Source organism: Jaculus jaculus, chromosome 15, assembly GCF_020740685.1.
Source record: "Jaculus jaculus isolate mJacJac1 chromosome 15, mJacJac1.mat.Y.cur, whole genome shotgun sequence".
Taxonomy (NCBI): Eukaryota; Metazoa; Chordata; class Mammalia; order Rodentia; family Dipodidae; genus Jaculus; species Jaculus jaculus.
The window spans coordinates 24,111,362-24,125,609 of NC_059116.1; the positions used below are offsets into that span (position 1 = coordinate 24,111,362).

At 48.3% G+C, this 14,248-nt stretch overlaps 2 protein-coding genes across 3 annotated transcripts in view; one reads left to right on the plus strand and one right to left on the minus strand.

The window, feature by feature from the left end:
• Rmc1 (regulator of MON1-CCZ1) overlaps positions 1–9,301 on the plus strand; it is a 27,725-nt gene extending 18,424 nt beyond the window's left edge. Inside the window, exons 11-20 of one of the 2 annotated variants that reach the window (XM_004654833.2) lie at positions 2,318–2,362; positions 3,050–3,103; positions 4,797–4,925; positions 6,172–6,278; positions 7,358–7,477; positions 7,709–7,786; positions 8,057–8,161; positions 8,255–8,323; positions 8,411–8,636; positions 9,108–9,301. In XM_004654833.2, coding sequence (XP_004654890.1) covers positions 2,318–2,362; positions 3,050–3,103; positions 4,797–4,925; positions 6,172–6,278; positions 7,358–7,477; positions 7,709–7,786; positions 8,057–8,161; positions 8,255–8,323; positions 8,411–8,636; positions 9,108–9,187 — 1,013 coding nt within the window. In that variant the 3' untranslated portion in view covers positions 9,188–9,301. Of the gene's footprint in view, positions 1–2,314; positions 2,363–3,049; positions 3,104–4,796; positions 4,926–6,171; positions 6,279–7,357; positions 7,478–7,708; positions 7,787–8,056; positions 8,162–8,254; positions 8,324–8,410; positions 8,637–9,107 lie in introns of both variants that reach the window. The other variant, XM_045134688.1, reaches the window with a different exon arrangement.
• Npc1 (NPC intracellular cholesterol transporter 1) overlaps positions 8,988–14,248 on the minus strand; it is a 69,864-nt gene continuing 64,603 nt past the window's right edge. The window contains exons 23-25 of the mRNA XM_045134687.1: positions 11,785–11,898; positions 10,317–10,479; positions 8,988–9,755 (exon numbers count right to left, since the gene is read on the minus strand). Coding sequence (XP_044990622.1) covers positions 9,673–9,755; positions 10,317–10,479; positions 11,785–11,898 — 360 coding nt within the window. The 3' untranslated portion in view covers positions 8,988–9,672. The remainder of the gene's footprint in view (positions 9,756–10,316; positions 10,480–11,784; positions 11,899–14,248) is intronic.

The following is a 14,248-nucleotide window of genomic DNA, read 5'->3' on the forward strand; positions in this document are numbered from 1 at the left end:
TCTTTCTGCCACCTCTTCTGCATTAGACCCTGAGCCTTGGAAGGTGTGATAGAAGCTTCATGTGTTTTTAAAAAAATATTTATTTGCAAGCAGAGAGAGAATGGGAGAGAGACGAGAGACAGGCAGAATGGGTGCGCCAGGGCTTCCAGCTGCTACAAATGAACTCCAGATGCGTGCGCCACCTTGTGCCTCTGGCTCATGTATGTACTTGGGGAATCAAACCTAGGCTTTGCAGGCAAGTGCCTTAACCGCTGAGCCATCTTCTCAGCCCAAAAGCTTCACTTTTTTATGGCACAGTGGGAAGAAGGAACAGGCTCTCACAGGTGTAGAAAGGGCATAAACGCCTTCGGTGTTTTTTCTGGCATCTTACTTTCCCTGGATAATTACGTTTAAAGATGAGGTGTTGGCAGATCATGGCACTGTATCCGCTGCCCACTTGGTGTGAAGGCAACTTCTGCGAGCTGGGGAAAAACCACTGTAAACATTGAGAACCTTCAGTTTAGGTCCAGTAGAACTAACAAAAAGGCTCATTGCTTAACCAAGAGTGCTAATTGATGTGATAAAACCCAGTGCCAGGCTGGTCTGAATAGTAGCCCAGCAAAGACAGTAGGAAGAATTTAAGAGCCCGTGGACATCGGGGTTCTTTGGAGTGTGGGCAGGACAAGCGGGCGTGAGGTCCGAGGCTTTTTCCTGTGTGTTCCCTGGTGGGCTAAGCCCTAGTGACTGGGGACCCCGAGTCCCCCCCACGCGGCTGCCACCGGGTGGCTGCACAGATGCATGTTCGGGGCTGAATGGGCGGTTTTGAGAGTTGGAACCAGCAGCATGGGGTAGAGTCAGCTCCCCCTTTCCTTCTGGTTGTAGCCTGCTGAACAGGGGGGTTCTCCATGTGGCTACACAATGGGAGTCTGAAGACCGAAGCACACCTCAGGCACGAGAGTTGAGGCTGATTGCGCACCCAGAGCTTCCCTCTTGGTCCAGTGCGCGAGTGGCTGGGGCGCCCTTTCCTTTCCTGCATTGAGCGGGTGGTGGTTCACAGTGACCATCCATGTTACCATCACACTGCCATGGCCTTCTGATGGATCCGGGGGAACGTGAGCAGAGCCGGGAATCGTGTTCAGCCCACGTGACACTCATCGTGTCACTGGTCAGGACGGTTGTCACGTGAGGGCGGGAGCAGTCTGGTGCCTGGAGCAACGCTGCAGGGATGACCTCGCCAATTGTGCAGATGGTTAAGGCACAGAGCACTGCACTGGACGCCTCAGTGGGTGTGGGTGTTTTGCTTTTGAGTCCTCCAGGTTGACATCTCAGTGCTTTTGTGTGCGTGTTCACATGCCGACGAGTCACCCGTTAGAACAGCCAGCCACGCATGAAGCTTGCCGTGCCCTCCCTCCCTGGGTGGCGTTTCCTTCATTGTGCTCAACTGCTTCTCCTTACTCCCTCTGTGTAGCAAGGTTGGGTCGGGGAGAGCTCACTTGTCCTTCACTCAGTCAAATACTTACTTTCTTTTTTAAATAAATATTTAGCCAGGTGTGAAGGTGCACCCCTTTAATCCCAGCACTGGGAGGCAGAGGTAGGAGGATCTCCATGAGTTCGAGGCCACCCTGAGACTACATAGTGAATTGCAGGTCAGCCTGGACTAGAGTGAGACCCTGCCTTGAAAAACACACACATACACACACACACACACACACACACACATATATTTGAGGGTTAACGAGATGACTTAGTGGTTAAGGCACTTGCCTGTCAGAAGCCTAAGAACCCATGTTTGACTCCCCAGGTCCCATGTAAGCCATTCACGCAAGGTCACATGTGCACACAAGGTGGTGCACGTCTGGAGTTCTCTATTATAGTGGCCGGAGGCCCTGGCACGCCAGTTCTGTCTGTCATGAGTGCAGTTTTGTGCTTTCCCATATTTAAAAAAAAAAAAATAGGCGTGGTGGCGCACACCTTTAATCCCAGCACTGCAGAGGCAGAGGTAGGAGGACCTATGTGAGTTCAAGGCCACCCTGAGACTACATAGTGAATTCCAGGTCAGCCTGGATTAAAGCAAGACTACCTTGAAAAACCATAGCATAGGTTCCCTAGAGTGAACTTCAGACACATGCACCACTTTGTATATCTTACTTTATGTGGATAACAGGAAATCAAACCTGGGCCACAGATTTGCAAGAAATGTCTTTAACTACTTTGCAATTTCCCCAGCCCCCAATACTTGACATAACGTTAAAAGGTATATTCCCTTTTGCATCTTATGTACTAGTATTTGCTGTATTGTCTGACTGCTTTGTCACACCCGTGTTTTCTTTGTTAGCAGGTCCTGCTGCTGTGACTAACCAGTCTCCTGTTCCATGTAAACTCTGTATCCTTCCAGAGGCAATGGGCACAAAGAGGACCAGTCATCCCTTCTTCACAGCCTGGTCCTGGAATGTCCTCCATCCCTGCTCCCAGACTGTACACACAAGTCCCGGGAGTTACCCGTCAAGAGCTCTCCTGACCTAAGGAAGGCCTTAGTGGCCTCAACACAGGAGTGGGCAAGTGCTACCTGAAACTAGGCTTGCTCTTTTCAGCTTTATATTTTTCTTTTTTTTTTGAATTTACAAGAGACAGACAGGAGAGAGAGAGAGAATTGGCACATGAAGGCCTCAGCCACTGCAGTAACTGCAGTCGCTTGCACCACCTAGTGGGCATGTGCCACCTTGTGCTTGCCTCACTTTTGTGCATTGGGCTTACATGGGATCTGGAGAGTTGAACATGGGTCCTTAGGCTGTGCAGGCAAGGACCTTAAGTATTAAGTCATCTCTCCAGCCCTCTTTCCAATTTTTAAAATACTTTTTAACTTATTTTCAATACAGAAGAGGGAGAAAGAACAGGTTCACCAGGGCTACTGCAAACAAATTCCAGATGTATTCATCACATACATCTGGCTTTCCATGGGTACTGGGGAATTGAATCCTGGGCTGGCAGGCTTTGCAAGTATGTGCCTTTCACCATGGAGCCATCTCCTTTCCCCCATTTCATCTCAGTTTAGATTTCCTTTAACATGTAGATTCTTCAGCCTGGATTGTCTTTCAACCTGACATCATTATCAGTGCAAGCCAAGGTAGGTACAGGGGCCCCTTGCCTTGTGCTTGTTGACTGGTTCATTCATGCCAGTGACTTGAGCTGGAGTCTTTGGGAGGTGACCTTGCCCTTCAGTCTGGAGAATGGAGCGCTTTTCACTTTATGCTCTGCACTCTGCCCTGCGTTGATGTTGCCATGAGCATGTATGATTTTATAATTAAGACACCTAAGGATGGCCACTCCCTGCCAAGTATCTCATCTCATGTTGAAAAGCCTCCTGCCAGGTGTGGTGGCGCATGCCTTTAATCCCAACATGCGGAGGCAGAGGTAGGAGGAATTCCAGGTCAGCCATGAGTTCATCATAAGATCAAGGCCATCCTGAGACTCCATAGTGACTTCTAGGTCAGCCTGAGCTAAGCGAGACATAATGTCGCTGTGTAAAGTGTCCTTTTGCTTTTTCCCCTTCCCACCGCCTGTTCCCCCTCACTTAGCTTCTTAGCCTGCACTCACGGTCACATCCTGGTGCACACATATGCCTATATTAAGAGGGTCTGTACATGAGATAACACGCGGTTCTTGTCACTCTGGGCCTGGATTACCCCACCTAGTAGTATCTTTTTTTTTTCCAGTTCCATTTTCTTATGAATTTCATTTTGGTTTACATGGTCCACTGTGTATTTGAACCATCTATAACTTAGTTACCAGCTGATGGACATCCAGGCTTCTTCCACTCCCTGTCAATAGAGCATCAGTGCTCTTCAAGAATGACATGTCTTGTGTACTTCCCAGTCTTATCCTCTGGGATTTTACAAAAGTTTGAGAGAGAGGGATAGAGAGAATGGGCATGCCCGGGCCTCTAGCCACTGCACATGAACTCCAGATACACGCGCCACCTTGTGCATCTGCCTTATGTGGGTCCTGGGGAATCAAACCTGGGCATTGCAGGCAAGCACCTTTACCACTAAGCCATCCCTCCAGCCCTCTTCTGGGATTTCTTTTATTTCAAGGTAGGGTCTCACTCTAGCCCAGGCTGACCTACAATTCACTGTGGAGTCTCAGGATGGCCTTGAACTCACAGCGATCCCCCTACCTCTGCCTCCCGGGTGCTGGGATTAAAGGCGTGCACTACTGTGCCCGGCTTGTTTCTGGAATTCCTAAGGGGAGAGTTCTCCCTAATGCTGTAGGCCCCATCAGATAGTTTGCTTCTCTCTTCTGCACTGAGGACCTTGGCTTCCCTCCCTGGAATCCTGAGAAAGGTGGCTGCAGCGTGCCTGCTTGGCCCGGGGGTGTTAGAGCTCATCAGCTCATGGAGTAGATGAATTACCTGCGAGGTTCCACTGAGAACCTGTGGAGTTACCTGCTGGATTAGAGCCAGCCCAGGAGAAACTGGAGTACTTTGCTGATGATGCTGTACGCTTACGCTGTTATTCTGTGTACTTGGAAAGTGTAAGGGGCTAGGTACCACTTGGAACTGATGGCATGCTGTCCTCCATATTTAGAGAGCTACACTAAGCGTGTCTCGATGCAGAGTTTGTCACAGGAAACCTGCCAATTGTGGGGAATGTGGTTCAGTCCTTCCCACAAACATGTTCCCAAACGCCCTTGCTCCATGGTGGTTAGGAAGAAAGGACCCTTTATTATACTTGCAATTCTTTGCCCCCATGAAGGTGGGAACCAGTTGTTGGGATTTTGTTCTCATTTGCATTATAAATTTGTTGCCTCTTAACATCCAGGTTACCTCTGGAACCTCCAGGTGAAACTTCAGCCTATCGTAAATCTCTTGCCGGATAAGGGAAGGCTGATGGACTTTCTTCTTCAGAGGAAGGAGTGTAAGATGGTCATACTGTCTGTCTGCTCACAGAGTAAGTACAGTAATCCCCACGGTTCTGGTTCCCGTATTATGCATGTGGTGCCTACTACCATCTATTTGCACCTTTGTGTGTATGGGTGGGTGTGCCAGGGCCTCTCGCCACTGCAAATGAACACCAGGGCTTGCACACTTTTTTTAATCCCGTTTACATGAGTGGCTTGGGCATTGAGCCCAGACCAGTAGGCTTTGCAAGCAAGCGCCTCTTAACTGCTGAGCCTTCTTCCCAGCTCCCACCACCACCTTGTATCAGGAGGTGGGCCTTGTTCGTACCTACGGCATCATGCCTGAAAGATGCACTACTTAGACCCTTAGAAAGGCTGGGATATAGAAAAGTGACTTGTAGGGATCTTGGTAGAAAACAGTAAATAGGATGGGTCTAAATAGAAACAAATGTCAGCAACAACAAAAAAGTGTTGCATCAAAAAAGCAGAGATGGACTTAAGAGCGATGGCTTAAGTTAAGGTGCTTGCCTTTGAAACATAGGAACCCAGGTTCTGCCCACATGAAGCCAGATGCACAAGGTAGCACATGCATCTGGAGTTAGTTTACAGCTGCTGGTGCACTTGTTCTGTGTGTCTTCTCTCTCTGCTTGCAAATAAAATGAGCATAAAAAGAAGAGACTAAAGCCAGGCATGGTGGCACATGCCTTTAATCCCAGTACGTGGGAGGCAGAGGTCAGATGATCACCATGAGTTCAAGGCCACCCTGAGACTACATAGAGAATTCCAGGTCAGCCTGGGCTAGAGTGAGACCCTATCTGGAAAAACCACACACACATGGATATATTTTATAATCATGGAAAATGTTAATAAAAATTAAAAAAAAAAAAAAAAAAAAAAAAAAAAAAAAAATATATATATATATATAAATAAATAAAAATATATGTTAGATTTAAAAAAAAAAAAAAAAAAAAAAAAAAAAAAAAAAAAAGGGAAAAAAAGAAAGACTAATTGTTAACAAGGTTGTAGGGGGAGAGTTGTGATCATATTATATTGTCTGTATGTTGGGAGGTTGTCAATAAAAAAATTTTTTTAAGGGTTGGAAAAAAAAAAAAACCAGTCTTCTAGAGATGCCTGCCTTAGGTATTTGTCATTGGAAAGAGGTCAAGAGTGATTTTCAGGGTTCAGGTCCATTTCTTTGAAGGCCCTCTGAGGGAATGTTTGCATTAGTCATAGTACTTTCTCAGCAGCACACAGCGATTGTCAGATTACAGCAGGTTTGACTTTGTGTATTTTCAGTGTTGAGTGAGTCAGACAGAGCCACACTGCCTGTGATCGCCACCGTCTTTGATAAACTCAACCATGAGTATAAAAAGTACTTGGACGCCGAGCAAAGTTACATGGTGGTAAGTTAGATGGACTGTAGCCAGGTGCCCGCCACCCCCAGGTACTTTTTTTTTTTTAGTATCGTGTAGGATTGTATGGTATTGGTTCATGGTACAGGGCAGAATCCTTGCAACCTCCTAGCTCGCTTGAGTCTGCATCTCAGTTCCTCTACTGTTCTCCCCCTTACCCCAAGGCAGGGTCTCATTCACGGCCAGGCTGTTTGTAGTGAAAGGCTGGACAAATAGGCGGTTGACTACCAGGCCCTTCACTATTAGTGCATCTGATTCTCTGAAGCCAGAACAGTCTAGGCCAAGTATTGTAAAGCTGCAAGGAACAAGACATGGGTTTTAAAAGACAGACTGAGAACGCCACTCTGGCTGTTCAGCAAGCTGGGTTGCCTTGGTCATGTCTGCCTCTGCCCCGTGTGTTAGCTGCAGGGGCTGGCGGAGCCCTGCTTGACCTCTTGGTCCTGTTGGTGATGTCCAGGGTTGGGAGTAAGTGGGCCTGAGCCCACTATACCAGTACAGCCTGCTCACCAAAACACAGGCAGTACGCAGGGCTATGTAAGGTGTGTGTCCGCCTGCAGCATCCGCCTGGCTTTGTTTTGAAACATGAGACCCAGTGGTGAAGGTCTCCTCACAGCTCCTCTGTCACATTTGGGGAACCTTGGCTTATCACTTAAAAACCCCGCTGACACTGGGCTGGGTGTAAATGGTGCTAGAATTACTTGCCTCACGTGGACAAGGCCCTGGGTTCTATCCCAAGTGCCGCAAAATGAAACTAAATAAAATCTCAGCAGACTTGGTGCAAGAGCTTCATATCTGTTAGCTGTCAAATGCCTCATTAGTCCAAGGGTAAGAAAACGAGGTTAAAAACCTACACAGGTTAGAACAAGTATGACTGTGACTTAGGCTTAATTAGCTCTCCCCACCATGAACCCTGGAGTATTTTCAGGTTGCCATCTTTGTAGTGGGAAGATCATTTTGTCTAGACAGTGACATGTCTTCTGCTCATGTCTAGGAATTAAGTCTTGTTAGTTTAACTACCAGGCACCATTTCTGTGGAAGATGGCTTAGGGCCCACCTTGTATCATTTTTAGGCAGTAGAAGCGGGACAGAGCCGGAGCAACCCACCTCTCAAGAGGCCGGTGCGGACCCAAGCCGTGGTGGACCAGTCCGACATGTACACCCACGTGCTGTCAGCGTTCACGGAAAACAAGGCATGGCCACAGCCTCCGGCCTCTCGGGGAGCTGCAGGGCAGTGGAGGTGGTATGGGGAAGGGCCTGCTGCTGGCTGAAGGCTGCTAACACTCAGGTCTCTTGGGGGATCACTGTGTGTGGTTGGTGAGGATTTGCGGACCACAGCACACTACACGCTGGGCCCCTGCGCTGCGGGGCTGAGCAGGGTGGGAATCAGCGAGTCCCCGCCAACTCGCTGCTCTTGTCCACAGGACACACCGCACAAGTTTGTGGTGGCCGTGCTCATGGAGTACATCCGCTCTCTGAACCAGGTCCAGATTCCCGTGCAGGTATTTCCACGTGGCACTCGTCACCCGAAAGAGCTTCTGTAAGAGTAGTGTCAGCCACGATGGCTTTCCTGGGCTGGAAGGGTCTGCTGCTCTGGTGTGGGATTTTGAGGGACTTTTTAACATTGCAACTTTTTGGCTGGAATGAAAGTGGGGCGTCGGGTCGCACACGTTTGGGCTGGGATTGCACGTTTTGGGCTGGGATTGCCGGGTGGCGGTGCGGGTGAGCGGTCTGGCAGCGCCCGTGCACTTTCGAAACCCTCCTGTCCCCAGCATTACCTCCACGAGCTCGTCATCAAGACGCTGGTCCAGCACAGCCTCTTCTACATGCTGCACCAGTTCCTGCAGTACCACGTGCTCAGCGACTCCAAGCCCCTGGTGCGTCTCGCCTGCCTTCCCGTCTGGTTGTGACCAAAAATGTCACAGTGGTTAGGTTTCCAACTGAGGCTGCTCTTAAACACTGTCTTTCAGGCTTGTCTGCTGCTGTCCCTAGAAAGCTTTTACCCCCCTGCCCACCAGCTGTCTCTGGACATGCTGAAGGTAAGAAGACAGGCTGCTCTGTCCGGCTTCGGGTGACACTGTGTCCCTTTGCAGCCTGCCTTGACCTGCGGTCCTCTCCCCCTCCAGCGACTTTCGACAGCGAATGACGAGATAGTGGAAGTTCTTCTGTCCAAGCACCAGGTGTTGGCTGCCTTAAGGTTTATCCGGGGCATTGGTGGACATGACAACATATCTGCCAGGAAGTTCTTAGATGCTGCAAAGCAGACAGAGGACAACATGCTCTTCTACACCATATTCCGCTTCTTTGAACAACGAAACCAGCGCTTGCGGGGGAGCCCTAACTTCACGCCAGGTGAGTATAGAGTAGCTGGGAAAAGACCCCCGACGGTAGCTCGATGGGGGGTGATGCTCTTGTGAGCGAGCGAGCAGCCTCTTAGAAGCCGCTCCTACGTGAGCTCTTCGGTACGCAAGTTGCCAACAGCCTGCCTCACCCTGGACCCTGGCGTGTAGTGGATTGGCCAGAGTGGGTTTAGGACGCAGTCCGGACAGCCAGCACAGTTTATGTCTGCTCTTGGCAGACATAATCTCTCTCTCTCTCAAAGAATCCGGAACAATAGTGGAATGGATGAGAGCTAAATGGCTTGGAGCTTACAAAAGTAATGCTTCCATTTGGGGCAAAAAAAACAGACTTACTCTCTCAGCGTAGGAGGATGAGGTATTTTATTAAAGAAAAATAAGTTAAAACCCAGTAAAGTCATGAGCTGAAATCTTGTTTTCCCTTCTTTTCATGCCATACAGATAACTAACTCTGTTTTCTTTACAGGAGAACACTGTGATGAACATGTTGCTTTTTTCAAGCAGGTTTTTGGAGACCAAGCTCTTATGAGGCCTACAACGTTCTAAAATCTCTTGCTAGTTTTTTTTAAATATAAAAATGTGTATAAAGTTAATTTATTGCATTAATAAAGCTCTTTTAAACTACAAAATGTAATAAAGTATATCTACAACATCCTCAAATGTTTCTAAAAATATGGTATAGAACATATGATAGCTCACTCCTAAAAAAAAGGAGCTGGCACACGATTGGCCTGTAACAAGTGGTGGGCAGACCCGCTCTCGGCAGCCGACTGTCCTTGCCCTTACCCTAGAAGAGGTTTCTTTCCTAAGAAGCCAAGGACCCTTGGGTGTCCTGTGGTCGCTTCAGATTTCCTAATACTGCTCCTCATCTTGGGGGTGCGTTCCTGAGGGTGAAAGCACGATTGCAGGCTACAGCCTTGGCCAGACCCCAGAACTCCAGCGTTTAGCTCAGCCTTGACAATGCAGCTGCTGCCCAGTGGTACCAACTGAGACCCGTAGACACAGTCCAAAGTCAGCGGACCTGTCAGAGGCTAGAAATTGAGGAGCCGCTCTCGTTCCGTGCCTCTGTAGCGATCCTGAGTGGTTTGTCTTTTGGCTTTATTTACTGATGGGCCTGTGTGAGATAGAAAGTAAGTTACTGCTTCAGGAGAAAAGCCCCATGGTTGATTTCAGTGCTCCAAAGCTGTGAGTTAAACTACTGCCACACTCTTTTCAACTGGGGGTCAGCTTTGTAGGCGTGGTCCCAGAGAGCCGTCGCTGGACAGGAAAGGCAGGGCCTGGCTTTTCCTCATCCCTCACAGCAGCACTGACTCGCAGCCTGCTGACACTGAAACCATTTAAGAGCGGACTTTAGGCTTTAGTTAAGCTCTTCAGCGAGACATCTAGAAAAGCCTGCTCCTGACTTACTAATGAAGTAATCTGGCTGGTCATGGAGCCCTTGGGTAGAATTTCCCCCCAGTTAATCACCAGAACAAAACAGAAGGCTTCAAAATAAGGTTTTGTGAGGGTGTGTGACAGTCTCATCAGCTCAAACTGACCTCTGACTAAGGATGACCTTGAACTGACCCTCCTAACCTACACCTCCCAGGTACTGTGATTACAGGCCTCCCCACCCAGATGATACAGTTTTCTTTCAGTTCTGCTCATCAAACTCCCTTACCTGTTAATCTCTTACCTATATAACTGAGTAAGACGGGAAGAAATATTAGTCCGTGAGTGGCTCCCAGTAAGACCATGGCTAAATACATCCTGAAGTAAAATATCTCAAAAATTTGAGACTTGGCAAAGGCCAACACCACAATCCCTCCAAACTTCGTAAGTGTGATTCCACTGAATACCTAAAAGAAGTAGGAATGACGTGTTAGCCTATTAGAATGGGGTGTAATTCACACAGGGATGTCCTGGTGGTCAAGGTCCGAAGTAACAAGGAGCTTTCAGAGCCACTGGGAAGAGCATGCACAACATTCTACTTACAACTGTTGGCTGCTGCTTTATGAACCTGTGGAAAAAGTGCTAGAAAAGGTATTTTTCTTTCTTTTTTTCCTCCCAAGATAGGGTCTCACTATAGCCCAGGCTGACCTGGAATTTACTATGTAGTCTCAGGTTGGCCTCAAACTCTTGAGAAGCATAAGTAGAAGGATCTCCAAGTGCTGGGATTAAAGGTTTGTGTTACCACACCCAGCTTTTTATTCTTTAAAAATTAAAAAAAAAAAAAATCAGGCTGGAGAGATGGCTTAGCAGTTAAGCGCTTGCCTGTGAAGCCTAAGGACCCCACGTCGAGGCTCAATTCTCCAGGACCCACGTTAGCCAGATGCACAAGGGGGCGCACGCGTCTGGAGTTCATTTGCAGTGGCTGGAAGCCCTGGTACGCCCATTCTCTATCTGCCACTCTCTCTCAAATAATAAATAAAAATGAACAAAAAATTTTTAAAAATGAAAAAAAATTAAAAAAGAGAATGGGTGAGCTAGGGCCTCTAGCCACCCACAGACCAACTTCAGACGCATGGGCCATCATGGGCATCTGGCTTAGGTGGGATCTGGAGAATCAAACTCGAGTCCTTAGGTTCTACAGGCAAGTGCTTTAACCACTAAGGCATCTCTCGCCAGCCCTAGAAAAGGTATTTTAAGGAGAAAATCTGGGCATTTTGTCTGGACTCATTTGTCTATATGGAGATACAAGTGTTGCAGCATTTGGGCCAAAATCACAGTATGAGAGAATCTCAGATGGAAACTTACATATTTCAAGTTCTCACAAAAGTTTTAGTTTTCATTCCACCAGTGTTTTCCATACCGGCACCCCAACTGATGGGCCGGACCAGGATGAACTGGACCAAGAAAGACCTCTAGATGCCACCTACAGGTTGCACACTGGGTTCTGGCGCTGGCAACACCCTTGTTGCCACATGGTGCGAGTTTCAAACCTAACTTCTAAATGCCCTGCTTGAGCCGTCCTGCTGCCTAAAGAGGAGTTAGGCAAGCAGGTACAAGTCTGAGGAATTTCAGGCCTGTTTGAAGAACAGCTGCCATCTTAGGGAGGTGCCACTTAAGTCAAGGATCCGAACTGTTGTGCCCCCTGCGTTTCATTTGGAATCTCCTGAGAAGCAGTCGCTGAAGGGCACCCCACTCACACTGGGCACACTCACAGAACTGCCCATGTGGGCGAGCGCCTCTTCTGCACGGCTCACGCGGCTTCCCTTGGCGCTCACGGTGAATGCTCTTGTTATGTGACTGCAGAACTCCACGGAAATGCCGCAGCTCTGGAAGAAAGTGCTCCCATAAGAACGGCTGCTTTTCAGTTGAACCTCCTGAACAGTTAGTCCTTTTCCAAGAGGAGGGTCCTCAGGTCACATCCCTATTATAACACAACCCCACCACAACTCCGTAAATCGTAGCAAGAAACCTTAGAGCCCTTTAGGCACCACCCAATGCTCTATTTTTTGCTTTGATTAGGGGAGATTTCAGAAAGTTCTCAAATTACCCATCCCACTGAGCCAGCACACTGTCATTCCTTTGCCTGGGCTTCAGCGGCACTCTGAAAGCATTCCTATCAGAAGGTACAGCTATATTAGGTTTGCCTTCCATTAGTACCTTCTCGAATGCTTGCCAGGTACTACCCAGTGTCTGGGAATCGTGTGGGAGGCCCCAGTGTGGGGGGGAGGGCAAGGGCACCTTCATAAGTGAAAATGGTCTTTATGTTATTAGGCTGCACACTGCTTTTTAGTTTATTTAATTTTTCCGAGGTAGAATTTCAATCTATCCCAGGCTGGCCTAGAACTCATGACAGTTCTTCTACCTCAGCTTTCTGAGTACGGGAATTAAAACCATGTGCCACCATGCCTGCATACCAGGGTCTCTTGCCGTTGCAAACAAATGTCCACAAGGTTTCATGTGAATGGATGGGGAACTGAACCCAGGCCAGGGCCAGCAGACTTTGTTTGCACCAAGTGCCTTGAACAGCTGAGCCATATCCCTGACCAGCTCTTGGTTAGGCTTTTTGTTTTAACTATTTTATTTAGCCGGCACGGTGGCACACACCTGGAATCCCAGCACTCGGGAGGCAGAGGTAGGAGCACTGGTGCGTGTTCAAGGCCAGCCTGGCCTATAGTGAGACCCTACCTCAGAAAACAAAACAAAACAAAAAAAATCTTTTTTTTTGTTTTGTTTTTCGAGGTAGGGTTTTGCTCTAGCCCAGGCTGACCTGGAATTCACTATGTAGTCTCAGGCTAACCTTGAACTCACAGCGATCCTCCTACCTCTGCCTCCTGAGTGCTGGGATTAAAGGCGTGTGCACCACCATGCCTGTCTTATTTAGTTATTTGAGAGAGGGGCAGATAGAAAATGGGCGTACCAGGGCCTCTAGCCACTGCAAATAAACTCCAGATGCATGTGCCACCATGTGCACCTGGCTTATGTGGGTTCTGGGGAATCGACCCTGAGTCCTTAGGCTTTGCAGGAAAGTACCTTAACCATTAAGCCATCTTTCAGCCCCAAAGTTTTCTTTTTGAAGCTTAAATTTAAAAAAAGAAGTGTGTGTATATGTGGAGTGTGTGTGCCTCTTATGCACATATACAGAGGCTAGAGGAAGACATTGGGTATCCTGTATTGTTCTTATCTCCCCGGAACAAAGTCTCGCTGAACCCAGAACTCTGTTTTTGGTCAGAGTGGCTGACAGCAAGCCGCAGCAATCCTCCTGTCTCCACCACCCTCGGTGCTGGCATGCGCAGCCATGCCCAGCTTTTACACGTGGGTACCGGGGACTGAACTACAGTCTTTGTTTGCTCGGCAAGTGCTCCCACTCAGCCATCTGCCCTGTTTAGGTCTGTTCTGGAGACGAGCTGGCCTCAAATTTGCAGCTGTCTTCCTTCCTTAGCCTGCCAAGCGCTGGGACTGTAAGCGTGTGCCACCGTGCCGGGCTACATGCTTTTGTACAGGCAGCATACACTAGCTAGGCGGGAAGTCACATTGCCATTTTACAGGCACCACGTACTGCGCTACTATTTAAGCCGCAAAGGGACAAGAGAAATGACCGGAACAAAATAGAAACTTTTTGTTTTGTTTGTTTGTTTGTTTCAAGGTAGGGTCTCACTCTCACCCAGGCTGACCTGGAATTCACTATGTTGTCTCAGGCTGGCCTTGAACTCATGGCGATTCTCCTACCTCTGCCTCCCGAGTGCTGGGATTAAAGGTGTGTGCTACCATGCCCAGATGAAACTTTTTTTTGAGATTAAGTCTCACATTCTATAGTTGAGGCTGGTTTTGTACTTGCAACCTTGGGTTAGATGCACCACAGTGCCCTGTTTTTAAAATTGCCATTAATGTGCTGCTCCTGGATTTTTTTTTTTTTTTTTTTTTTGTTTTTCGAGGTAGGGCCTCCATTTAGCCCAGGCTGACCTGGAATTCATTATGCAGTCTCAAGGTGGCCTCAAACTCATGGCGATCCTCTTACCTCTGCCTCCCAAGTGCTGGGATTAAAGGCGTGTGCCACCACACCTAACCAGACTGACATTTTTTGAGGGGAGGGGGGAGAATTGGCATGCCAGGGCCTCAGCCACTGAAATCAAATTCTAGATGCATGAGCCACCTTGTGCATATGTGCAATTTTGTGCA